General features: G+C 41.9%; 1 protein-coding gene across 2 annotated transcripts in view; it reads left to right on the top strand.

Moving 5' to 3' along the window:
* The window catches only part of LOC138970969 (uncharacterized), a 148,856-nt gene extending 124,253 nt beyond the window's left edge, over positions 1 to 24,603 (top strand). Inside the window, exons 1-4 of one of the 2 annotated variants that reach the window (XM_070343555.1) lie at positions 601 to 1,249; positions 3,912 to 4,029; positions 17,729 to 18,081; positions 18,982 to 24,603. In XM_070343555.1, coding sequence (XP_070199656.1) covers positions 1,174 to 1,249; positions 3,912 to 4,029; positions 17,729 to 18,081; positions 18,982 to 19,070 — 636 coding nt within the window. In that variant the 5' untranslated portion in view covers positions 601 to 1,173 and the 3' untranslated portion in view covers positions 19,071 to 24,603. Of the gene's footprint in view, positions 1 to 600; positions 1,250 to 3,911; positions 4,030 to 17,728; positions 18,082 to 18,981 lie in introns of those variants that run through there. The other variant, XM_070343557.1, reaches the window with a different exon arrangement.
* The last annotated feature ends 1,864 nt before the right edge of the window (positions 24,604 to 26,467 follow it).

Raw genomic sequence — 26,467 nt, 5'->3', positions numbered from 1 at the left:
GGAAGGAGGGTAGCGCGACATTCGTTTGCGCGAGATCACTTATTGGCATTATCCCTTCGCCCGCATCCCATTTTTGCGTACGAGATTTTTACTGGAAGTAAAAAAAATGGGGAGTACAAATTTCGTGGAGGGAGTAATTTTTTCGTGCCTTGGGGAGTTCTTTTCTCGTACGAAAAGTGTACTCGGAGTAAGAATTTCGTACGAAATATTTACTCCGGAGTAAATTTTTCGTGGAGTAAAAATTTCGTGTTACACCGGGAATCAAATCTGACTGTGAAGCATTGTTCGTTGATGCAAGCTTTTTTTGTTCATGTTTTTTGTCTTTCTTGTTTATGAATGTTGCCAATTGGCGACTAGTTTTGATCAGTTTCCTGTTCATGTGTATCTTTGAGTTGGAATTATTTAACTTTATAACGAAATCTTTGCCTTATGAGTATGATAGGATAAATGATCATGAGCAGTGATAAAGACTGTATAAGTAATAAAGTTCTTAAAGTTGTTTCTCGCGCCTGTTTCTCAGTCTTCTCCTGTCTGCATATTCACGAAGCTGATCTACATACACCCAAAGAAACTGACCGTCATTCGCAGACATAATCGTAGTAATTCTTCCGCTTTACAACCAAGTCTTTCCACCGAGTTATTTGACGGGGTGTATATAGGAATTTATTGCAGCTCGTGGGGGTGCGATATCAATTCTTCTTCAAGTTTCCGGATGATATATCAGCCTCGCAAATGATCAGAATGCGACGTGGGCGGATTGGAGCTTGCGTAGCTTAATTTCACCCTGCGACGAGAGGAGAGTTCAAAACATCAGATTCTGCCGCGGCATGCAACGGCGTAGACCTGAAAGCGTTTTATCAAAATATTTCCCTTTTATCAGTTGATGCACCAGTGAGTCAGTGTTCTTTTCACAGAGAACCACAGTCATTGTGAATTCCACTGTGTTCTAATTTTAGCATATGACCGTAACATTAAGTCAGTTTCGGTTCTAAAACAGGAACAGTGACTGCACCGTCAGACAGGACACTGCCACAGAGATATCGACTCTAGTCTATATAGACTGCACGAACACGCGGAAGGGTTTGTTGTGAATCGCTTCGTTCAGTGAGTGTGTGTTTGTGTCTTGGGTTAGAGGTGGCAGCGAATCGAGTACATTGCGTCAGTGTTGCCTTGATGTGCCAGCGATTGTGCCGCTACGCGAGCGTAGCGCAGGTTTTCTGCGCTGCTTTGATGCTGACTGTTTTAACAGGTGAGAAACCGTTGATTTATTATGGTGCTGAGACCCAGGGATACTGTTTGTGTTGAAGTTAGGAATGATTTAAGCGATTGTATAATCGAGTTCTTGAACAGCTGTATTTTTCTTCTAATCCTTTTTCTTCTTGAAAATAAAAACAAAATATGAACTGGTCCTGAATAACCTTCCGGGTTCAAAGTAGGCCTATAACCACCACAACAAGAATCATTCGGTCGATCTTCTCTTCTTCTTCTTGTATGAAACCGAGTTCACTTTTGGGTAGTTGATGGTTGTTAATTTTTTTTTTGTCAAACAATAATACTAAATCAGCTTTGTTTTCGTACCAGAAATGTGTGTGTAAAGAGGAAAAGGTATTGTCGTGCGTTGGTCTTTTCTCTGTTCTCCTAAAAATTAAAAATTAAATTAAAAGTTTTAAAATTATTATTCTTTTTTTTTTAAATGATAAATTAGTTCTGTTTTATATCTTCGGCGTCTGATCCGTACAAGGTAGTCCTTAATTTCACTACGACTTTGAATCAAGGTTGTTGTTTGACGCCGGTGGTCGATGAAACACCTAAACTTATTTCAAGTCGCCCAAACCTTTGCCGGTAGAGGTGCCGGTGGGGGAAAGGTGTCGATGAGGACCTAGAAACTTCCAAAAAATGCTTAAACTTAAAATGACCATTTTGGAAAATATGCCGAAGAAAACTAGTAAATTCTACCCAACTTCGTTGACTGGATAAGTGGATGATGCAGTGATATAGTGAGTGTACATCTAAGAGTTGTAACTTGTCTGTTATTCGTGCGTTTATAGAGTCTGGATATATACTTACGTGAGCATCATCTTGAACAGATGTGACATTTAAATCGTTGCAATGAGACCATTAATTTTAGTGGATCATAGACCATTTAGTGAATCAGAGACCTTTTTGTGAATCGTAGATCTCTTACATGAAATTAGAACATCCTTACAATCCAAAATTTGCCATCCATCAACCGCCTGACTTTTTCTGTTGCATTAATTTCGTCACAGGCACCCATTCCAATCTGCAAAAGTAGCCTACTTTAGAAGAAAAAAAATCCCAATGTACGCCAAAAGCAGCCGGGCTGTTTATTTTGAGTATGTATAGAATGCTTGCGACAGACAGACAGACAGAGACATAGAGAGGAGGAGGATGAGGAGGAGGATGATGATGATGACGATGAGGATGATGACGACGACGACGAAAGGGTGGACAGATATGTGGATGCTATCAGTGTCATATACTCGGGAAAGGGAGTTTATTTAAAATTAAACTTTTAGTACTGCGTTTATAGACTTGCGCCACATCTTCAACAGCTGTGACGTTCAAGGGCTTTAAACTTTCATCGATTCGTGTACTGTTTCATAACCCCGAACAGATGGTGCGCCCGTTTTCCGTGATTCTCAACTTTCATCGCGGAGTGAAGGCTAACCGTGATGTCAATATAAGTCTGCTTGGTTTTTTTTAGGTTTTTTTTTATCACGATGTGCAGTAAATGACTCACTGTTTGGGATGTTTGTTTCAGTGTCAGTCACGACTGAATCACTCTGGTTTTCAGATATCTCATAACATGAACTTACTTTTTCAGTATTTTGATATTTCTGTACTGTTAGGTGCTTTTCTGTAGAGTCGATATTTCTCTACTCTTTGATACTTGGCTTTCCGTGGTTTAACATGATATGCCTATACTGTCATGTGTGTATGTGTGTGTGTGTGTGTTTGTGTGTGTGTGTGTGTGTGAACAAGAACAAGAACAAGAACAAATGTTTATTGTCCTCAAACCAAAAAGGTTATTGACACATTGCTATGAATTCTAAAGCATTCTGCGACAAACCTTCCGAGACATATTTGAACATCTTTGTCCATAAATATTTCACTTGGTTTATAATTAAGATAATCTACATCAATATTAGTCACGTCTTTTTTAAACTTTTCTCTACTTTCATGGAATTTTACGCATTCATCCAGAAGATGATATTCATCTTCAACAATGTTACATATCATACACAAACGATTTTCTCTTTGGATGTTATGATGTCTTCCAGTTTCTATTTTTAGATTGTGACTACTGGTTCTTAATCGACTTAAAGCTGTCCTGTGATTTCGATTTTCTATCATTGTCAGATATGACTGAATTTCATATGTATCACATATATTTGAATAGAATCTTAATCTTGCACTTCCTTTTGATTTAGCTTTATTCCAAAAACGTATGTATTCACTTTGTAATTTCATTTGTATGGCAAATTGTAACTTTCTCGTATCAAAAGTAGATTGATTTTGCCAAACATGATTAAAGCCAAGTCTTGAAAGTGAACTTTTAATGAATGTGAGCCAAGAATCTTCTTTAGGGTTATTAAACATGTCATCATATACTTGATGAACCAATGTGTGTGTGTGTGTGTGTGTGTGTGTGTGTGTGTGTGTGTGTGTGTGTGTGTGTGGGTGTGGGTGTGTGTTTTGTTACCTAAAAACCCACTCGTGCAAAAACATGAGTGAACGTGAGAGTTTCAGCCCATGAACGAAGAAGACGAAGAAAAAGAAGATGATGATGATGATGATGATGATGATGATGATGATGATGATGATGATGATGATATATTGTCTGGTAAAGCAAACTTCTTATCGAGTATGTACCTGTCTGTGTGTTTCAGAGGTGGCGTCAATACAGTGCGAGGGTGAGGAGCTGCTCCTGATACAGGAGACATGTCGTCAGCCCAACGCAGCGCTCCTGGCGGCAGAGAAAGATCATAACGACACCATGGTCTGCAAGTAAGTACATAATAATTTGTTAATTTTTGTAAAAGTCCACTAATGGTCGGTCGTATTGGAGATGGGGGCGTAATACAGAGGTACTAAATACCAAGAAATAGAAGGAAAAATAATCCGTCACAGAAAAATGGGTCGTAATATTGAGGGGTCGTTAAAGGGAGGTACCACTGTATTGTCTAACTGTTCACCCAAATACTTACTTACTTACTTACTTACTTACTTACTTACTTATGGACAGAATGTACCTGCGCAGAGTCAGCGGCACAGACGACGCACTGCATATTATTGATGCTGCGATGGGGATTATGACGAGTACTTGGACTGTTTTCTTTTCACGCAACGTGTAGTGGGCTGGGATAATCTGCAGTGCGTCGTCTGTCCTGCTGAAGTTACATAGGTGAGCGCCAGGCCTTACTTACTTACTTACTTACTTACTTATGCCCCTTGCCCCCAGCGGAGCAGAGTCCGTTGACGACGTTTCTCCATCGCACTCTTGCTGTGGGCTGTTCTTTCTGCCTCTGTCCAGCTGTTGCCCTACGTCTTCAGTTCTGCCTCTGTTTCTTGGCCTTCCTCTCTTTCCCCTGCGGGTACCAAGTGAGAATCTGGCAGGTGATGCTAGATTTTGGTTTCCTGAGGGTGTGTCCAATCCAGCCCCATTTCAGTTCAATCAAATGCGCTCACACAAATTTCTTCTATCAACTGTCAGTTGTCGTAGTTGGTTGTAGTTGCCTTTTAATGTCACGTCAACCGATATAGCTTGGCAAGACCGATGCAAGTTATGTTTCCTTTCTCATTTCACACGATAGTCTCCGTGTTATAAATTGTTGACATGTCAATTCTCCAGGACTGATTGACCTGGTTTTACCATGGTACTCGCCATGACTTCACCGTGTTCTCCAAACCCATTCTTCATGGAGGCAGGTCGCCAACGGCGCCCATGGGTAGCGAAAGAAGTACAGTAGAAGGGGTTTAATGTCGACCAAAAGCGGATGCATTTCCCGTGGGCGCATTTCCTGTATACGGATGCATTTCCTGTTGGAAAGCACGATACTGCTCAATCTCGCGCCAAGCGCGTGATTCATCTCAGCGTTGTGACATCCAAAATGCGGTTCGACATGAGGACTTGATAGGTTTTCTAATTTCTTCATTTAAGCTTGCAACACTGAATCGACGCTCCATTCAAAAATAAAAAAGATGGAAAAAAATAAAAATAAATTACTGATGTTTAAAATGTTACATCACGTGACTCTCAGCGAGATCGCCGAACCGTTTAGGAAAAGAGTCCGGGTGCATTCCCTGCATACGGCAAAAACGCCAACAGGAAGTGCACCTACAGGGAATGCACCCACTTTTGGTCAACATAGACCCCTTCTGCAGACGTACATTGGCCAGTGTTGAAGCCGAGGGGACGGGCGTGGCAAACACCTGGAGACAACATTGTCATTGAAAGACACCGGAGACAGTCGACCCTGAGTCACAGCGCTGCTGTGTTCCGTGTGCTCCCAAGTGACCTTGAAGGTGAAAGAAGTGAACGGAGCTAGACCGATACACGTCGTGAGGTGAAGGGCATGCCGCAACAGGTCTAGTTCAAACCCATTGCCTGTGGATGTTCAACGAGATCGAGCTCTTCATGGAAGCCAGGACTGAGGTGCACGGAGCGAAATTGGGTCCGCCCAACTGGCTAGGAGACATCCGCGGGGTCTGATTGGTTGAAATCACAACAATTTTCAACAGCAACCAATCAGACCCTTCGGCTGGCTCGTCACCCGGTTGGGTGGCACCCAGTGTTGCTTCCTGCAACTCAGCCCAGGGTCAGTAGAGGACTTCTTTGCGGTCTGGATGATGCCTGCCTGCCTGACAGCACAGGAACACCTTCTTGGCCTTCTCCTTCCCTCTCTCTGCAAATAGTGTGAATGTGGTATTGGTGGTGGTGGGCTGTGTGAGGTGGTTGTGTTTTCTGCCTGTAATTCTGTGTCTCGGTGCGGGTAAACATTCCGATTCCAGAACACCGACTTTGGGATCTTCTTGGGGTAGTAACATGACTGAAACGGTAACAAGTATTCACAGATCACCTGCACTCTGGGTTTCTAATGGCATGGACAGATCAGCCGCAATCTTTGGCAACGTTTGGCACACCGTGAGAGACCCACCGCAAGCTTACATACACCCCATGCAGTGTTAGTGTTCATCATCTCTCAGTTATTTCCATCATTGAAGCCTCACGTAAGTCGTCTCTCAGCACCACTGCTTTGGATCTGACGAGTGAAAACACACACGATAGGTTCACCGACCTGCTTCAGAGTTGATGATGGACGATCTCATTTTTTCTCTCGTTTCTACCACATACTCATGACACAGGTTGGGGGTGGGGGTGGGGGTGGTGGTTGAGTCCTCCTACCTGCCTTGTATCCGACCACCCACCCACTCACCCAGACTCCACGTGGGAGCATGTAGGTACGCGTTTCATGTTCTGAGTAGTTCACGGGGAGGATATGCCCTTGTTGAGATGAGCGGTGTTACAGCGTTAATTCAGCATGTTGACAATGAGAACGGTTTTCGTATTCAATTTGTGTACTTATTTATCTTGTGTGTTTTTTCCTGGCACAAGTAATTAGCTTATTTCTAAACGCGAACGCTGTAAGGTCCTTAGTTGGAGGATGTTGAAAAAAATGTATTTCTTTATATCCCATGACCTCCCTTCTTTGTCTCTGTTACTTCAGTATGGGTATATATGTTGTATTTTTATAGCTCAATAAATACATCATGGACTCCAAAAAATATATGATAGTGCAGATTCCGATTTGGGCAAAGAACTACTTTCCTCCCGACCTTTGACCTTGCGCCAAACAAATAGATTGTAATACACTCTTAATTGCTTTGCTGCTAAAGAGTTCTATCCGCAGTTTTATTAACCCGTGCATAACACTAGTTTGAACAGTCGAACACTATCACAATGCCCATGGCTACAAACCAAAACAAAAAACCGAGTACCCTCCCTTGCATCGAAGCAGACGACTGATTGTGAGAGTCTGTCACACAGGTCTGTCAACAGTGTCGGTGTGGGAACTGACAGAAGCTAGGGAGCACAGATAATAGAAGCCCTGTCACATAGACTAATCACACAATCAATACACATTTGGCTCATGTTTTAAATGACAGTTTCGAGTTTGTTAGTCAAACTCAAAGCAACAACACTGGTCTGGTGTCATGCGTAGCGGGACCGAGAAGCGTCCTTACTGCATGGTTTGGGGTGGCTTCGCTTCGTATCAAACATCGGCTGTTTCACGTATTTTGCGAGCAAGTCTACTCTTTTGCCTGGCTCTGCAGTAAGTCCACATTGGCGATGAAGGTATCCAAAAACTTAACATGTGTGCATTTTTCCGTAATCCAGTCATATTCCTTCAAAATGCAATCAATCGGCGGTGACAGACTTGGTGTCAGCAATTCGCGACTTCACGAACTTTGTCCCGTTTTCCTCACACCCATACCAGTTTAGGTTCATCCATTCAAACACACTCGCAAAACACGTTTATCACGTAGATACATTTCAAATAGGGAGCAAATGGTTAAATCTAAACCTACATATTTGTTCCCTAAAATTTGCTTCTCTGTCAATAAGCCTGATTGTATAATAATACGTTCGAGAAAAACAACGTGGAATCGATTCTGAATCGAGTAAGCCAAATGGGTGCCAACCCGGTTTCGCCCGTTCTGCCGACCTGAAACGCAAAACAAAAGAATTGTGCGCTTCAACTAAATTGATTTCTATACGACTTCATTACTTTCTTGCAACTTATGAACCTTTACTTAAAGCTTTTAAATGGTCTGAAAGTAGTGTTACCGCGTACTTATCGATGCACTCATTCGTTTTATTTTTTTCAGCGACGGTCACTTAGTTTAAGGTTGCAAAAGGGCCAAGTCTCGCTGGCACCACTGTTTCACTCTCCACAGATCGCAACAGTGCCGCTAGTAGTCTACACTTTGTGTTTGATGGTAGAATGGGATATACAGATTACAACACTCGTGGTTTTTTATATGGCTTGTATTTCAGTCAAGACCCAGCGGGAATATCAATCGAGAGCCACTCGCCAGAGGCTCGTGTCTCCCGATGATATTCATCCGCTGGGTCTTGACTGAAATACAAGCCATATAAAAAACCACTCGTGTTGTAACCTATACTTATTTTATTGAAGGATTTTTTGGTTCAAATAATTAGCTTATTTTAAAGCATCCTGGACATATCTGGCTCTCCTGAATGATGTTATAGAAAAAAAGCTAAGGACACTAAAGCTCTGTGTTCGTTCGAGAGACAGTGGGGAATAGAGGAAAAAAGAGCTCCTTGATTGATGATTTTGCCCGGCCAGAAGGGTATCAACTGGTGCCAAACACAATCAGATTTATTTTTTAGAGTGAAGATTAAAAGGTTAAGACGGTAGGTGTCTTTCTTGTAGTTGGGTTTTATTGGTTTTATTTTTTTCCTTTTTTTCTTTTGTCTATATTTTTTCACTCCTCTTAATGGCAAAAACGACAGACGTTTGAATTGAACAATGATCACCACAAAAAAAGATGAAAAAAAAAGAAAAACTTAGACCGCCCTAGAAGCAGCCGGTTTCGTGCCAAGCACTAAATTAAGTCGTTTGAATAGAAATAGACGAGGATTACACGAAAAGCAGTACATTTTGCGGAGAGACAGGGGAAATAATGATTTGCAGGAAACAAAAACAAAAAGTTTTGTTTGTTTGTTTGTTCGTTCATGGGCTGAAACTCCCACGGCTTTTACGTGTATGACCGTTTTTACCCCGCCATTTAGACAGCCATACGCCGCTTTTGGAGGAAGCATGCTGGGTATTTTCGTGTTTCTACAACCCACCGAACTCTGACATTGATTACAGGATCTTTTTCGTGCGCACTTGGTCTTGTGCTTGCCTGTACACACGGGGGTGTTCGGACACCGAGGGGAGTCTGCACACAAAGTTGACTCTGAGAAATAAATCTCTCGCCGAACGTGGGGACGAACTCACGCTGACAGCGGCCAACTGGATACAAGTCCAGCGCGCTACCGACTGAGCTACATCCCCGCCCAAAGTTTTTTTTTTAAATCAAACATTAAAAAACTTGACTGAAAAGCAGGTACCCCAGTAAATCTTGACTGTTGAATCATTAATAACTAGTTAATTGAAAAAGTCTTGCGTACGTTCCACGGGGAGAGAAATAATCAACACACAGCAGACAGTTAATGATGTTTGAATTTGTTAGAAAAGATAGGGTGTGTGTGTTATGTGTGTGGTATGGGGGATGTTTGAGACAGAGAGAGAGAGTACATTGAAACACGCGTGCATTTTGATGACTGCAGAGGGAGAGGAGGAGTGCCTCCCCCCCTCCCCCCTTCCCCCCCCCCCCCCACGGGTTAGGGGGAAGAATTTACCCGATGCTCCCCAGCATGTCGTAAGAGGCGACTAACGGATTCTGTTTCTCCTTTTACCCTTGTTAAGTGTTTCTTGTATAGAATATAGTCAATTTTTGTAAAGATTTTAGTCAAGCAGTATGTAAGAAATGTTAAGTCCTTTGTACTGGAAACTTGCATTCTCCCAGTAAGGTAATATATTGTACTACGTTGCAAGCCCCTGGAGCAAATTTTTGATTAGTGCTTTTGTTAACAAGAAACAATTGACAAGTGGCTCTATCCCATCTTTCCCCTTTCCCCGTGGCGAAATAACCCTTCGTGGTTGAAAACGACGTTGAACACCAAATCAAAAAAGAAAGAACAGGAGGAGTGGAGGCGAGGAAGCGATACAGATAGCTGGGCAGCCAGGGAGGCAAAAGGACAGACAGCAACATTATTTTCTTTAAATGATGGGACATTTCCTAGTTTATCATTGCAGATGTGTTTAAAATACACTGCAGTGAATGTCCCTTGGACTGGTTACATTCACCGGAAAACTTCTTCAAAATTGCTACTTCACTAGTATACCCTTCAAACCCCATTTACAGCATCATGGGCGCAGCCTTCGCCCCTAACTTTCGTTCGCCGACCTCGGCAACGCCCCCAAAACACATCGGTTTGGACGACGATTCATACTCCCCCGTCTGGCATGGTTTGCATTCTTGTCTGGCATGATTGGTATTCTTATCTGGCATGATTGGCATTCTTGTCATCATTCCGCACCCCCAGAGACTGTTGGTGGAATCCATGTTCCACTCTCAGCAAGTGTTTGCGGGGTCCATATTCCGCTATCAGCAGCAGGATCTAACCCGAAAAGAGTGATCGTAAAATCGGAACCCTCGTACCCAAATACAGTTCTTCTCCTGAATGTGACTTTGCGCGGGAAGCGGCGGGAGGTGGTCGTGAGCAGCTAGCTTTGAGTCAGTAGCTACGCATAGTACATGTAAAATCTTTGCTTCATACATTTTTATGAGTACAAAATTGCAGGGAGCCCCGAGTGTGTGAGTTGAACTGAATGGATGCCTTGAGCTCTTTTTATATCTTATCGCGTACTGGACAAAGAAGTTATGTCTATTGGAACGTCTTTGACAGTCGTGGAAATGACATACGTTGCTCAAATGCTGGTAAATGCTTGACCGTTTGACCTGCGTGGCTCAGGGCTAAAATTGGTAGACTTTTTATTCGCATTTGATGGCCTGAGACCCCTGTGAACTATTATTTTACTTTGCATTTGATGTCCTGAGGTCCATGTGAGCTCATTTTCCTTCGGTATTCATGTGAATGGTATGTGTTAAACGCTCGTACCCTTTGGGTTCCTGCCTTCGATCTTGGATTCCCTTTGGCATGCGACTTGCCGGCCAGAATGATTTCTCTTCGATTCTATTAATAGATCAAAGACCACTCTACCCGTCTGGTGCAAATGTATATCATGATTTTAAGTTGTGGTCTCGAAAATCATTACTAACGAAAAACAGCAGTGTGTGCCGACTGCAGCTTTGAAAGTAACCGACGTCAAATAAACAGTCACTGATGCGAAGTATGTACAGCCAAGAATGGTACAAGAATTGTAGGTTATTGAAACGTTTAATTTATGACAAAACAAAACGTTACATTTACAAAACGTCGACTCAAACACACACTTATGATACAGATAAATAACTTATCTCAAATTTGTCGACGAAACTGGCTTGCAAGATGCTGGCCAGGCAATCATTGGATCAGTGATGGTTTATATGATGGTGTACACACTGCTTTACAGGATGGTTAATGATTTAGATGATGGTTTACATGATGGTCTACACACTGGTTTACATGATGGTCTACACACTGGTTTACATGATGGTCTACACACTGGTTTACATGATGGTTGATTTAGATGATGGTTTACATGATGGCTTGCACAATGGTTTACAGGATGGTTTACAAGTGAAGAAAGGTACCTTTAATGTTAATTGAATCAGCTTAGGTGCAGGCAGAAGGAAAACAAGCAAGGAGGAAGCTGGGAGTGAGAGAGGCGTAGGAAGTGGAGTGGGTCATACAGTGCTGTCGTTATCGAGTTTCTCTACATTCTCAACTTCTTCATTTCTTTTTACATTTAGTCAAGTTTTGACTAAATGTTTTAACATAGAGGGGGGAATCGAGACGAGGGTCGTGGTGTATGTGTGTGTGTGTGTGAGTGTGTGTGTGTGTGTGTGTGTGTGTGTGTGTGTGTGTGTGTCTGTCTGTCTGTGTGTCTGTCTGTCTGTCTGTCTGTCTGTCTGTCTGTCTGTCTGTGTGTGTGTGTGTGTAGAGCGATTCAGACTAAACTACTGGGCCGATCTTTATGAAATTTGACATGAGAGTTCCTGGGTATGATATCCCCGGACGTTTTTTTCATTTTTTCGATAAATACCTTTGATGACGTCATATCCGGCTTTTTGTAAAAGTTGAGGCGGCACTGTCACACCCTCATTTTTCAATTAAATTGATTGAAATTTTGGCAAAGCAATCTTCGACGAAGGCCGGGGTTTGGTATTGCATTTCAGCTGGGTGGCTTAAAAACTAATGAGTGAGTTTGGTCATTAAAAATCGGAAACTTGTAATTAAAATTATTTTTATTATTAAACGATCCAAAAACAATTTCATCTTATTCTTCGTCATTTTCTAATTCCAAAAACATATAGATATGTTATATTTGGATTAAAAACAAGCTCTGAAAATTAAAAATATAAAAATTATGATCAAATTTAAATGTCCGAAATCGATTCAAAAACTATTTCATCTTATTCCTTGTCGGTTCCTGATTCCAAAAACATATAGATATGATATGTTTGGATTAAAAACACGCTCAGAAAGTTAAAACGAAGAGAGGTACAGTAAAGCGTGCTATGAAGCACAGCGCAATCGCTGCCGCGCCAAACAGGCTCGTCACTTTCACTGCCTTTTGCACTAGCGGCGGACTACGTTCAGTTTCATTCTGTGAGTTCCACAGCTTGACTAAATGTAGTAATTTCGCCTTACGCGACTTGTTTCTTCTTCTTTTTCAGCAGAATCATCATTGGCTGGGCTATTTTTGTTCAGGGGCAATTTATCTCCACACCTTAATTTATTTTTATTTTTGTTTATTTTTTCATATTGAAACATTCCAATCCGCGCTGCACAAGTCATTACCATCTACATTCACAAGGTGCAGACTGACATTCCACGACTTAAATAGTATCGCATGACGAATTGAGTTTCGGGGCTCTTTCAGTCGAGAGCCGGCGCCACAGGAAGCGATAGGACTGAGATACTGGCGATATGATGAGTTTAACACTTTCCGGACCGGAGTCTGCATGGAGTATCGGTTAGGGAGAAATGCTCAGTAGAGACCTCACTTTGAGCTCGGCATGTCCACACTGTTGACGTTGGGCCAGTGCACTGAGAGCATAGGTGTAATCCACTTTGGCCGATGTGGTCGAATTTGACCACTTGTACCGACAATGGACGATCCTGTGTTCTTTGACGCGGTTTGACCACTTGTACCGGCAATGGACGATCCTGTGTTCTTTGACGCGGTTTGACCACTTGTACCCGCAATGGACGATCCTGTGTTCGTTGACGCGGTTTGACTACTTGCCTTGACATGTTCACCGGTCTTCATGGGAGTGAGAATTCAAATTTCCAAAACGCATATGCCGATCTGGAAAACGAGTAACGCCATCACTGCTACTATAAACCACCAGTAACTGAACCCCAATGTGGACGCGGAACCCCACCTCTAAACATGGTCCTTGCGTGGTGGTTCACTGACCTGATGGGGAAATGGTACGTCAGTAGTCCTGAATCTGAATGTCCGCAGGCCTTCCAAACTAGCCCCCTTCTAATTCGAGCAGGCCGACCCTCGATGCGGTCTTAGACACTCAGTTTGATAACATCGTAGTGCCAAGACTCTCCTTCAAAACACGATCCTTTTGCCTTTAGAAGAAATGATATATATTGCAAAACATGCACAGTGTAGCCTGCAGTGGACCCGACTGCGCTTACCGCAGGGGTACTGCAGTGTACTGCAAGTTTTCCTAGTACATGCACCACCACATGACATGTGAAGGGGTTACCCTGTGCAGTTCAACATGTCTTCCTCGTGCCATTGTGGCCAGGCGGGGATTTCCGCTGTTCTGCCTGTGACCTCGAGCTGTGTTATGTAGGTCATCGTGCATTATTATTACATGCATCCTGTATGTCAATATATGTATGACAGTGACAATTCATTTGAGTTAAAAAAAAAAATCTGATTTCACTTCCGTGTGAACGTAAGAAATAATTTATGTGAATGGGGAGCCGGGAGAGGGGGCTGTGTTGAACTATTACCCTGTAGTTTGATGCATCTATACGACTAGTGTCTGTCTGTCTGTCTGTCTGTCTGTTCGCGATGCACGGCCAAAGTTCTCGGTGGATCTTTTTCAAATTTGGACACCGTATTCAGCTACACCCCGGGCACAACCTCATCGATGAGATATTTCAACACGTGCTCTCAGCGCGCAGCGCTGTGCGCGCTCAACCGATTTTGGTTTTTTTTTGGTCTGGATCCACTACCAGTAACTCTTTCTTATCTTCTCCAGTGTTTTCAGCCGCGATTATCTCCCTTCGTCCGTGTGGCGTCAATCCATAGTCCCGTTACTACGTTACTATTTTTAGAAGGTCACTGCACGTTACTATTTTTAGAAGGTCTCCAGTGTTTTGCGCGTTTATCTCCTTTCCTTCGTGCGCCGCAGCCTGGTATTCGGCTCTACTTCTTCCCGGCGAAGCCGGTACCCGGCGAAGCGGGTAATCATCTAGTATATAATACAGACAAGAACATCGGATTTGAAACTGATGAATGATACTAAACTAGAAATTGAATCGGAAACCGATGAAAACAAAAGTCTAATCCAGCGTCAGTGAGGACGTCATTATAGAATAAATGTGGGGTGGGGGTGGGGGTGGGTGGTTGCAGGGTTAAACATCCTTGTAGCTTTGGCAACTTTTTGCTCTTTCAAAAACGTTTAAACAAAGTTTTGAAAAACGATTAGAACAGAAAGGACCACCGTTATCGTTTATCTTTGTCTTGACGCCGTTGGTACATGAAATGAAATAAAATGAAATAAAATAAAGTGAGATTTAAGCCTGTCCTTAAGTGGGCGAAGTCGACTGCGCGAAGTATACTTCACCAAGCTTGCCGCACGAAGCTTTAGCACAAAGTTTTCGGTAACAAGACTTCACCAAGCTGGCCGCACGAAGCTTTAGCACTGAGTTTTCGGTAATAAGACTTCACCAAGCTTGCCGCACGAAGCTTTAGCACAAAGTTTTCGGTAAAAACAACTTCGCGAAGTCGACTTCGGCCTCAATTAAAGACCACCTTTAACGTCCTCAGTGGTCAATGCTGTAGACTTCAGACACTGCTCACAAAGACGTCTGGTGCTGCAGCAAATCTTGCCATGGTAAGAAGATATAATGACCTCATTTGTCTGTAGCTTTGACAGGGATTGGCTGGAGATAATGATCCTCATTTGTCTGTATCTGCGACGGGCATTGGATGGTAGCACCTTTACTGATCTACAAAACCTTGGTAGTCTTCCATACTCATCTTTGACAGCCGTTATTGTATCAGTCCCATGCCGACGAGTTTGTTCCCGGTCCGACATAGACAGAGAAGATTGGATGATGTTTGAAGCAGCCTTGCATGCAACTGAGGTCCAAAAAAAAGGAGAAAAAAAGAGAGAAAAAAATGGATGATGTTTGAAGAAGCCAAACACATTTGTCTAGAGGTCAGGTTATAGAAGGACCTGGGCTCACTCCATTCTGTCTGGGTCGCCTGTGTAAAGAGAAGTGTTCAGGCATGAAGTAACAATTCCGGGACAATTTGTTTTTTATTTCAGAAAGACGTCAAGATGTTTAACTTGGTATATATATATATATAGAACGTTTTGACTGATGACTACTGTCTGTCTTATGGAAGCCTCTCCTTTTTACTGTGAGAAGGCCAGACTTTGAATAGTTTCTAAAAAAATTAGCCGATTTTTAAACATGGGACAAAATTATGAAGCTGTATCGGTGCTGAATGACCCTCCTTGGTTCAATGGGCGAACAAGTCCTAAATTGCTGCTTACTGAAGGACTGACTAACAATCCTGTTCAAACCTTAAACCTGTTGGCATTGGGTTTACTTTATGGACCAGAAGAGACGTTGAGGTTGTCTGTCAATAGACAACGGCTCATCGAGAAGGACCTTGAAGAAATCCACTGCTAGCCGTGGTGACGAACGATGGTTTGATGATTGTGCTGTACATGTCTTGGTTATGTTTTGAGAAGCTGAGGGCGGGGACGGGTGTACACGTAGTGGACGTTGGTGGGCTGGTGCATGGGAAGGAGAAGTAAGTCTCAAATTCAAGCTGAAAACAACAAACAAAAATGACACAGAGCACGTGCAAACACAAAAACACGCCCTGCCTACTTTTACAATGTCTGCTGGATGCCCCATGGCCAAGTACATGGAGAAGTAGTCCTTGCCCATGGCCCAATCCGGAGCACCAGGGCTTTAACCTCGCTGGGGGATTGACCTCAGCGGAAGGAATCCTTTGACAAGGTCACGCATGCGTCACAGGTTCTTGCTCCTCAGAAACGTCTTGGTTTCGGATTCCAATGAAATTTGTCTGCGTTTGTGTCGGTTAGTATCCCGAGGTCGGGTTGCGTTACTCGAGGGAATGTGGAAGAGAGAAAAAGGCGTCGACTCGGGTTCTTCCCAAGTGGTTTCGCGTGGCAGGTCTGGACGGGTAGGGTGTCATCTGGAACCACGGGGTACAATAGGAATCCTGTCGCTTGACGATTATCCGTCTTGCTAGGACACGGGTCTGCTGTCAGAGTTGATCCACGCCGCACAGTCGTCTGCTGTTATCCGGGCCTATCTTCCTCGCGGCCTTCTGACGGCTGATGAAAAGGGGGATCGGGTAGTGTTTTGATTGAGGGGTTGGACTGTGAGGAGGGTGGAGGTGGAACGAGGGCAGTATTTTTCTTTTAAATTCTTATCTGGTGTCATTTTTGTCAGCCGTTGCTGCAAGGCCAAGGCTGTGTGACCTATATTTTTCTGTTGGTTTAAACAAGATTTGATTCCGAAAATGCAGGTTGGCATGTATAGTACGATATAAACATTTGTGACCACATATTTTTCTCTATTTTGGTTATTATTGAAGGTCCTACTGAGAAGGACTCGTGCGAGTCCTGCAAACGTCGCGTTTGCGTTTATTTTTGAGCTGTGACGCTGTGTGGCGGCCTCTTTCCCTAGCCTTTACAAAATCCTGCTTCCATTTTGTTGACATTGGTGATCTTTCAGTATTAAAATTCATTCCTATTTCTTCATTCACTTTTTGTCTCTATTTGAGGTGTGGCAGTGTGTGACAGGCCGTTTGGTGGTGTGTTTACACGATTTCACCACCTTGTGATTTTCTGGTTTTAAGTGGTGACCTTTGAATTTCATGTTATTCCTTCCTTCCTGCACGCCTTTATTCACTTTCTCGCTGTACCGTTGCAGGTCTGTGTTCGTGCTGTGACAGAGTATTGCGAGCAACCTACCGGTGTGTTTCCACGATTCCTCCACGCACAATACAATACAATCTTACTTCCATATTGCTGAAAATGGTGACCATTTCGTTGAAATGTGTGACCATTGTATGGACACTGGTGACGATTTTGTTTTTTGTTTTAAATTGGCGACTATCTGGTGTAAATTGGTGTGTTTCCATGATTTCACTACGCTCTACAAGTCTTTCTTCGATATTGTGGAAATTAGTGACCATTTTGTGGAAATTGGTGACCATTTTGTGGAAATTGGTGACCATTTTAGTTTGAAATTGGTTCTATTTTGAAAAGTCGTGGAGATTGGTGTGTTTCAATTTTTTTCACTATGCTATACAAGTCTTACTTCCCTATTGTTGAAACTACTGACAATTTTTATTAAAATTAGCAACAATTTTGTGAACATTGACAGTTTTGTGGAAATTGGTGGCCGTTTTGTTAAAACTTGTGACCATTTTTTGTAAATGTGTTAGTGACCTTTACATTTCTAATTGACTAATTTATTGCAGATCTCTGTTCGAGATGTGGAAGTGCGTGGCTGGCAACGTCATTGAAATTGGCGATCATTTTGTGAAAATTGACAGTTTCGTGGAAATTGGTGGCCGTTTTCTTGAAACTTGTGACCATTTTGTGAGAAAAAAAAATATGACCTTTACATTTCAATTACACAGGGACTAATTTATTGCAGATCTCTGTTCGAGCTGTGGAAGTGTGTGGCGGGCAACGTGCCGGGGTGTTTCCACGCCTTCACCACGCTGTACAAGTCCTACTTCCACTCCCCGCACAACTGCAACCTGTCCCCTCAGCAGATCATGATGCTGCAGAATCTCACCAGACAGACAGCGGAGGAGGAGGGGGAGGGGGAGGTAGACCCGGAAGTTGACGTGGATATCGTTCCCCTTCCTTCAGGTCCTTCCACCCCCGTCGACGTGTCGTCGTCGTCGTCGTCGAAGGAGGACGACGGGGGGGGAGGAGGAGAGGTGGACTCGGTGACGACGGGAGATAACACAAAAGGGGGCTCACATAAACAGACAGGGAATGGTGAGTTTGGTGGTGTTGTGTGTGGAGGTGTGCGTGTGTGTGTGTGTGTGTGTGTGTGTGTGTTTGTGTGTGTGTTGGGTTTGTTTGTGTGTGTGTCAGTGTTGGGTGTTAGTGTGTGTTAGTGTGTGTGTGTGTGTTAGTGTGTGTGTATGTGTGTTGGGTTTGTTTGTGTGTGTGTGTGTGTGTTGGGTGTGTGTGTGTGTGTGTGTGTGTGTGTGTGTGTGTGTCGTTTGGGTCTGTGTGGGTGGGTGTGTCGTGTTTAGGTTGATTGTGTTGATGTCTGCGTGTATGATTATCTTACGATGTGGGTTGTATTTTTTTTCTAGGTTGTTGTTGTTGTTGTTGTTGTTGGAGCCGGCCCCAAAGGGTTTAAAATCGTGATCGTGATTGGCGTTTTTTGACCTTTCTGTTACCGTGATTGCCGAAATTTCCATTTCTGTGATCGTGATGGGACTTTGCCCGTGATCCGTGACGACAAAAAAATCAAGTCTCGTGATCGTGATCGTCATTTGTTTTCGTGATCGTGATGGGAATTATTGCAAAGCATTTTATTTTCAACGTACATTTTTCACAGCTGTATCACTCTATGATCCTCTATTCGTCAAGGTGTTTGTGATCGTGAAAACAAAAATCAAGGTAACTGTGATCGTGAAAGCTAAAATTTCCCTTCCCGTGATCGTGATGATACCCCCCCTTTGGGGCCCTCTTGTTGTTGTATTCAAAAGGAGAGTCTTTGTTACTTCATCTTTGCAGTCGTGGTGTGTGTGTTCAGCTGCTTTCAAGTTGCTCTGTGCTGTAAAACGTTTCTGTGAGTTAATAAAAGGTAATACACTAAATATTGTAATGTGCTTATATACGTACTTTATGGATATAAACTAACGGGTCATTTTTATATTGCAGACGCATCCATATCCCGGCAGTGTGGATTACCAATGGTTGTGTCCTGGTTGGTTACTTTCAAAATGACGTCATATCTTCTCCACTCCTGATTGGTGCTTTCTGTCCACTCCTGGATCTCTGTTCGCTGAATTAATTTTTTTTACCTTTATTTTATGTCGTTCCATTTCTTTCATCTGAGAGAGAAAAAGACCACTACGTTGTTCATGTTTATCCGTAATGTTGAATAAACGTTATTGAATGACTGATATGTAAAACATTTTAGATGATCCAACTGTAATTTGTAAATGAAACTTTGAAGAGACCGAATGCTTCTCTCTCTCTCTTCTCTCTCTCTCTCTCTCTCTCTCTCTCTCTCTCTCTCTCTCTCGATGATTGAAGGGCTTTGAAGCTTTATATTTGTCCATGTTTCCAGCTTACCTTCTCTGACACTTCAATTGCCAAACTTCAGTTTGCATTCCACTGAAATGAATGTGTGGGAGTTGCCATAGTGTTGCAAATTATGTGATCGGAATTTCTTGCATATAAATGTCCAATCTGACGTTTAAACAATATACATTCATCATCCACTAGAATGTACCATATCTCTCTCTCTCTCTCTCTCTCTCTCTCTCTCTCTCTCTCTCGCCACAACTCTCTCTCGCCACAACTCTCTCTCTCTCTCTCTCACTCTCTCTCTCTCTCTCTCGCCACAACTCTTTGCCATGCTTTTCCTGTTAATAAAATGTTCCATGCTGATCATATCATATGTATGGCGTCATTGTTTAATTCAAAGCTTCTCATCTGACCAGCTTAGACGGCTTGTGTCCTGTTATCTTATATAATTCGTGGTCAGATTAGGGCTTTTTTTATAACTAGATGATCGGAGCGTACCGAAGTTGTCCCTTTTCCGGCTGCCGATTGAGCGATGGCTAAGAAACTCCATCTGGGTCTGGATAATACAGCACAAAAACAAGCTGACTGGAAGGTTATCAGCTGGCCACCGTAGAAAGTTGTGTCCAAGTATCATGGTCAGGTCAGGGCTTTTTATCAATCAGTGTCAACCCATTCCGTGTAGTCCCAAGATTCGGGCGAGAAGGTCTTGAGTCTTTTCAATTGAGCACAAAGATCCGATGTGTCCCCACGTCTTGTCAGTCAGATCAAGGCCGTGCCATAAGACAATTCAGCACAAAGATCCGATGTGTCCCCAAGTCTTGGCAGTCAGATCAAGGCCGTGCCATAAGACAATTCAGCACAAAGATCCGATGTGTCCCCAAGTCTTGGCAGTCAGATCAAGGCCGTGCCATAAGACAATTCAGCACAAAGATCCGATGTGTCCCAGAGTCTTGGCAGTCAGATCAAGGCCTTTACAGTTGACAATGGAGCACAAAGACCAGATTGGCACGTGCATCATGTTCCAGCGTGTTCACCTCGTTGTGTGCCTCATCTCTACATTGTACTTATCTTTGTATGGTATCTTGAAATCAAATGTTGATGATTTGTGAGCGGGGGAGGAGGAGCGGGTAGTAGGGGTAGTAGTGGGGTTGGGCCCGGGATCTGCTAGTTGTGATGTTGATAAATTGATTAAATATGTTTGGATTATTTTGTACATATTGTACGACATTCCATTTGATTTGATATTGTTTTGTGATATAAATGTGTGTTGCCATAGCGTGTTATTGTATTGGTTTATGATTTTATTGTTGTTGAAACACAAAGAAAAGCTTTCTAGGCTTGCTGTCGTCTCTCCATTTGATTCTTTTCTTCCTTGTTTTCTATATATTTTTTCTGTTTAAAGAATCTACCTGACCTTTCTGCTTAAATCAAGCATTTGGGAATTTTTTTTAAAAAAGAAGGTTCTAATTTTATTGGCTTTTGCTACTTCCTTCACGACAAAAACATTACCTCAGAAGTGTACATGTGCTTCTTAACTTTAAAGTTTTAATGATGCATCCAATCAAATCTTACATGATGTTTACGTTGGTTATTGCTCTTTTGATCGTGTCATTTTTATCAACTGTTGATTTCCATTACTTTTGAACTCTCTCTCTCTCTCTCTCTCTCTCTCTCTCTCTCTCTCTCTCTCTCTCTCTCTCTCTCTCTCTCTCTCTCTCTCTCTCTCTCTCTCTCTCTCTCTCTCTCACATTCACACTCTGCGCTTCTGAATGTGTAGTGTTAGTTGGATTAAAGTTCTCGTCTCGTTTTCTCACAAGTCATTCGAATACAGCACAGAAGTGCAAATGACGTGTTGATACATTTTCCAATGTCCCAGGGGTTCGGGTTTAGGTAATGCATTTGAGCAATCTTTTAATGTGCAAATCCATGAAAATAGGTGTGAAAATGGGTTAGCACTTTACTTAAATTAATGTGCAAGTACTGCGACTTGTCAGGAATTCAGTTACCCTTCATGTTCGCCTGTCTTAGGTTTAAAGAGTAGATTCGTGAATTTGGGTAAAGAAATCTTCAAATCCTTGTATTCGTTCACACTTTCAAAAGATCAGAACAAATAAATGTCCCTTCTTTCACTGTCAATGCTGTCTTTATAAGCTATCTCTTCATTCCTATGCAGCCCGGCCCAATGCGTTTTACTTTTTTTAATGGAACAATTTTTAAGGCTTGCTATTTCACAGAATTTGGTTGACTTACAAGAAAATCAAAGCACACTGACAGTCAGGTCGATGTGCAGTTTTGTTTCAATATCAGGGACCATTGCTGTTGAGAATGTTTGGTATTGGCTGCAGGGATTTCTCTGACAAAGTTTCGGTCGTATGTTTTGTGATGCTAATTCTGTGAACCATTTTGCCAGTATCTCACACAATGTTTTTGTTACAGTGTTTTCAGTTTTGAGTGTTCAAATTTGTCATCAGAGTACTTGTATGATGAACGTTTAAGCTGTCGGCCAATGCTTTCGATTGTAAATGAGAAGACAAAAATTAATCTCACTGTTTGTAGCTTTCAGACTAAGGGCACGAAGTTTTAATTTTGTCATCAATGGAAGTGTTAAGCATCTGTTGCATAGTTTCTGCTTTCCTTTTTCAGTTTCTGCTTTCCTTTTTCAGTTTTTGCTTTCCAATTAAGTGTTTGCGGACTGCTCTTGAACATTTTTGCTTGTTATACATACCAAAATAGTAGTATATTATTTATTTAATGTATTTAAGTAGTGATTGGCATATGTAGACTTATTATATAACACGCGTTAGAAAAGCTTGAAAGAGAGACTGAGATCTGGAACGATTGCCATGAGGCCCCCCATACACGACACAGAAAAGTAGCATGCTACACTTCGCGTTGCGTGTAGTACATCAATTCATACAACCCTTAAGTCTTATGCAGCAAAAAGCGCATCAGTTGCATGTAAACTTTGATAGGAAACACAGGGTGCTATTTCTTGTTACACATGCTGAACAAAACGTGTCGATCACAACTGGGATAAAAGCAGTGCACCTTGCTGAATGCAGTTATATAACAGCGTAGTATCAGACCACATATGGTGATCCCATGCAGCATTCTACTTTGCTTTGTCGTGTACTTTGGCCTATTGAGCTTAATATCTCCGTCAAAGGTATACAATACGCTTTCTGGGAAATTGTATTTTTTCCCTTGTCATTTGAAATTTTAAAAAAAATAGGTCATTCGATGCGACAAAAACAAACGTACGTTAAAAAGAAAGTTTTAATGAAAAAGGTCTGAAATACAATCAATACAAAGCGATGTTAAATGACGTTAAATAAAAGAGTTCAGGTTGAAAGCAAGTTTAATTTATAAATGCATGTGCTGTTTTTAAAGCTGGGCCGCGTGCAAAAGATTCGCCACGTCAACTGCTCAAACATCAACGACAACAAGAAGAACTAGGAAGAAGTACGGTAGTAAAAGAAAGAGAGAAAAACAAAGACAAGAACTGAAAGGCCAACAACAAAAAATAGGTGTGGTTACGGTAACATAGCCAAACAAAATAGGGTAGGAAGGTAGGCAATCACTCTTTTTTTTTTTAAACTTTTTTTTTCTAATGTGTACAAATTAAACCTACTTGGCAGGGAAATAAGTGTGCGACTCGAGCGATTTCGCTTTCATTGCGTTTTCTGCATTCGTTTTCTTGGTTTTTTGGTGTTTTTTTGACAAATGTAATAAAAAGTTATAGGGTCGGGCCCTAAAAATAGGGTAGGTCGGGTTACCGTAACCACACCTATTTTTTTTATGCCAAAACAATAAGTGATAATTATAAACTAAGACAAGAAATAAAAGAACAAGGGAGAGACTAAATTGTTTGGATGAAAAAACGATTCTTTGGGGGACTCGTTTGAGGCGGAGAAGGAAGTATACATTGTATGCCTTTAATATTGATTACTACAATACAAGAATATTTGGGAACAAATGCAGAACGAGTGAGCTTGCATGAATGTGAAAGGACATGTAATACGTAGATTTTTTTTTCACGAGACCGCCGCGATGTGTGCGAATAAATGCATCTGGATATGTGCGTGTGTATGTATATGTGTGCGCATGTGAATGCATAGGTGTGCATGTATGCATGCGCTTTTGCTTAAAATACAAACACCGGATATATTTCTGGGCCTGCGTGAAGTTATGCCATAAAAAAAGGATGTTTTTGTAAACCACCTGAATTCATCAAGATGCGGGGCTTCTGCATTGTTGTTTTTTCTGTAACTTATGTTGACTTGGTTCTGTTCCTATGATTCCATGGTTGTGAATTTTGTTGTTATGATCTGTTGTTACAAATGCTGCTTGGATTGTGTTCGATGAAACGTGTAAATGTTTTTAATTTTATATTTTATAGTTTCTTTGCTGATTTGTACACGAAACAAGAACTAAGAAATGACCACTGCAGGGTAGTACTTTGAGGGATATGATACGGAAGAAACATGTACAAAATCGGAGGTAAGGGTTTGGGGGAAAGGTTCTGTTTCTTAATAAGTGATGATAAAATTGGCATCAGTGGCCCTCTTACAAAATCCACGGCAGTACTGCCAACACGTACAGATACATTTTTTGTTTAATTGTAGATCTGTATCGTGCCTGGTGTTCTTTCTTTCTCTGGGTACATTTTGAATTGTTTGAAAAAACACAAGAACCAATGAGTAAAGAGTTAAAGATACCTTCCTTCCCGTGTAAACCCTCTACCTGGGTATGTAAACCATCATGGATCCTTCCAGACATGGAATACCAGCATCCATCCGTTTTCACACACTCCCAAAATCTATAGCCTGGCTGCTTTCTGTGCAAACGTAATGGGAACTGTTTTCTGAATTAATTTGATAAATGACACCAGTGTCAATCTGCACAAATTAATTCAGCAACAAAATTCCCACTCTGCTCTGAATGCAGCCAGGCAAGTGTTGACTGTTGCTATGTGTTCGACTCTGAAGGATAGTCTTATCCGATCGAGAAACCTGGACATATTTGTGGCTGTGTGCACGATTTCTTACATGGGAAGGAAGGAACCTTTAATGAATTAATGTAGTGCTATTCCTTAATTCATAGTAGTTGCTTGCTGATAATTACGTGTACTGATTTTGTGCTGGAAAAAAATTACCTGAAGTAGTCACTATGTTGACTCGACTGTGTTTAATAAATTGCGCAGATGAGAAATATACCGCGAAATAAAATAATGATTGTCATTTTACAAAATATGTGTGTGCTGTATCTCAGGCTGTGTGTGCATACGTACATGGATAAGGAGCGTGTGTGTCTGTCGATCGATCTTTCTGTCGGTCTTTCTGTGTGTGTGTGTGTGTGTCACAGTGTGTGTGTGTCACAGTGTGTGTGTGTGTGTGTGTGTGTGTGTGTGTGTGTGTGTGTGTGTGTGTGTGTGTGTGTCTGTGTGCGTGTGTGAGTGTGTCATAGACAAACAAAGCAAGCGCATAATAACTTTCGAGTCCTTGGAAAACATCCATCATCACAGCCGAAGTCAAAACAACGAAGATTTGAAAATGTCATGCTTGCATTACAACGAGAGAGAAGAAAAGAACTAGTGCAGTCACTTTCTATAACAGCACACATTTTCCAGTGTAGAGAACGAACGTTGACGTGTAACAACACTTTTGACAACCGGACTGTACATCAAAACATAAAAGAAAACACAACATCAGCCAGTGTTGGTCAATTCATCATCAAATTTTCGTCAGACAGTCGCTGACTTGTTCAGGATGGTAAGTAAAAGTTTAGAATGATGGCACGTGGTGTACATTCTATTGTTATGATTGATATTACGTCATTTATCATTATAATAATAATAATAATAATAATAAATGAGCATTTATATAGCGCAACATCATAACTTTACAATTATGCTCTTTGCGCTTGACACATTTAAAATTCAAACACAGTTATACAAGCATTTACATCTACATTCATAGTCAGCAACGCTTGATTAAAAGCATACACCATCAAACATACATTACAACAGATTCTTCCACTAATTAAGTAATAAAAACATGAATAAAATAGGTAGTAAAAACAAGGAAATACCAGCTGAATACCCTTAATCAAACAGAACATGTTATTAATACTGAAAAACAGCCCTAAATGCATTATCACATTATCACTAAAACAACAAATACACTACATGTAGCCTACTGATGGACTGAGAAAACAAAATCAGGGGTTGTATTTCTTGAAGAGGTGCGTTTTAAGTGCTCGTTTGAATGCTTGGGGTGACTGAGAGTGGCGGATGTGAAAGGGGAGAGAATTCCAGTGTGTGGGTGCGCAGAAAGTAAAAGTGCGTTGTCCGTATGTTTTGGTTTTGGTGTGTGGAATGGTGAGGATGCGACAGTCAGAAGAGGCACGGAGTTGTCTTGTTGGAGAATAGACGGTGAGGAGTTCAGAGAAGTAAGCAGGAGACGAGCCAGAAAAGAAGTTAAAGCAGAGGGTGGACAGTTTGTAGTCAATGCGGGCTTGAATAGGTAACCAGTGCAGTGTGTGAAGAAGTGGTGTTGCGTGATCTCGTTTTCGTGCTTTCAGAATGAGGCGTGCTGCCGAGTTTTGGACTTTTTTGTAGTTTATGCAGGAGATACAGAGGACAGCCAGAGAGAAGAGAGTTGCAGTAGTCGAGTTTAGAAAGAACAAAGGCACAGACAAGAGTGTTAGTTGTTTGAGAGGAGAGTGTGTGGCGAATGGTGCTGATCTTACGAAGCTCAAAATAAGCTGCTCTACAGACTAAAGATATATGTTTGTTAAGGGTCATGTCAGATGAAAGGGTGAATCCAAGGTTTCTAGCTGATGGGGAGAAAAGAATGTCGGTGTCGCCTACTTGAACAGAAACGGGTTGGGGAGAGGGAAATGTAGTGTTCTTCTTTTTGCACAGTAAGACTTCAGTCTTATCATCATTCAGCTTAAGTTTGTTATCGATCATCCAAGATTTAACATCAGTGATGCATGTCTGAATGGTCTGGATGGCGGAATGTGTCTCTGCAGGGGGACTGGGTTTATACAGTTGGGTGTCATCAGCAAAAGACTGATTTAAGACAGAATGGTTTTGAATCAGTGTGGAGAG

The sequence above is a fragment of the Littorina saxatilis genome, linkage group LG7, assembly GCF_037325665.1.
Source record: "Littorina saxatilis isolate snail1 linkage group LG7, US_GU_Lsax_2.0, whole genome shotgun sequence".
In the NCBI taxonomy this organism is placed as follows: Eukaryota; Metazoa; Mollusca; class Gastropoda; order Littorinimorpha; family Littorinidae; genus Littorina; species Littorina saxatilis.
Note: the sequence above shows the minus strand (reverse complement) of the source record. Positions and strands in the feature narration are given on the sequence as shown.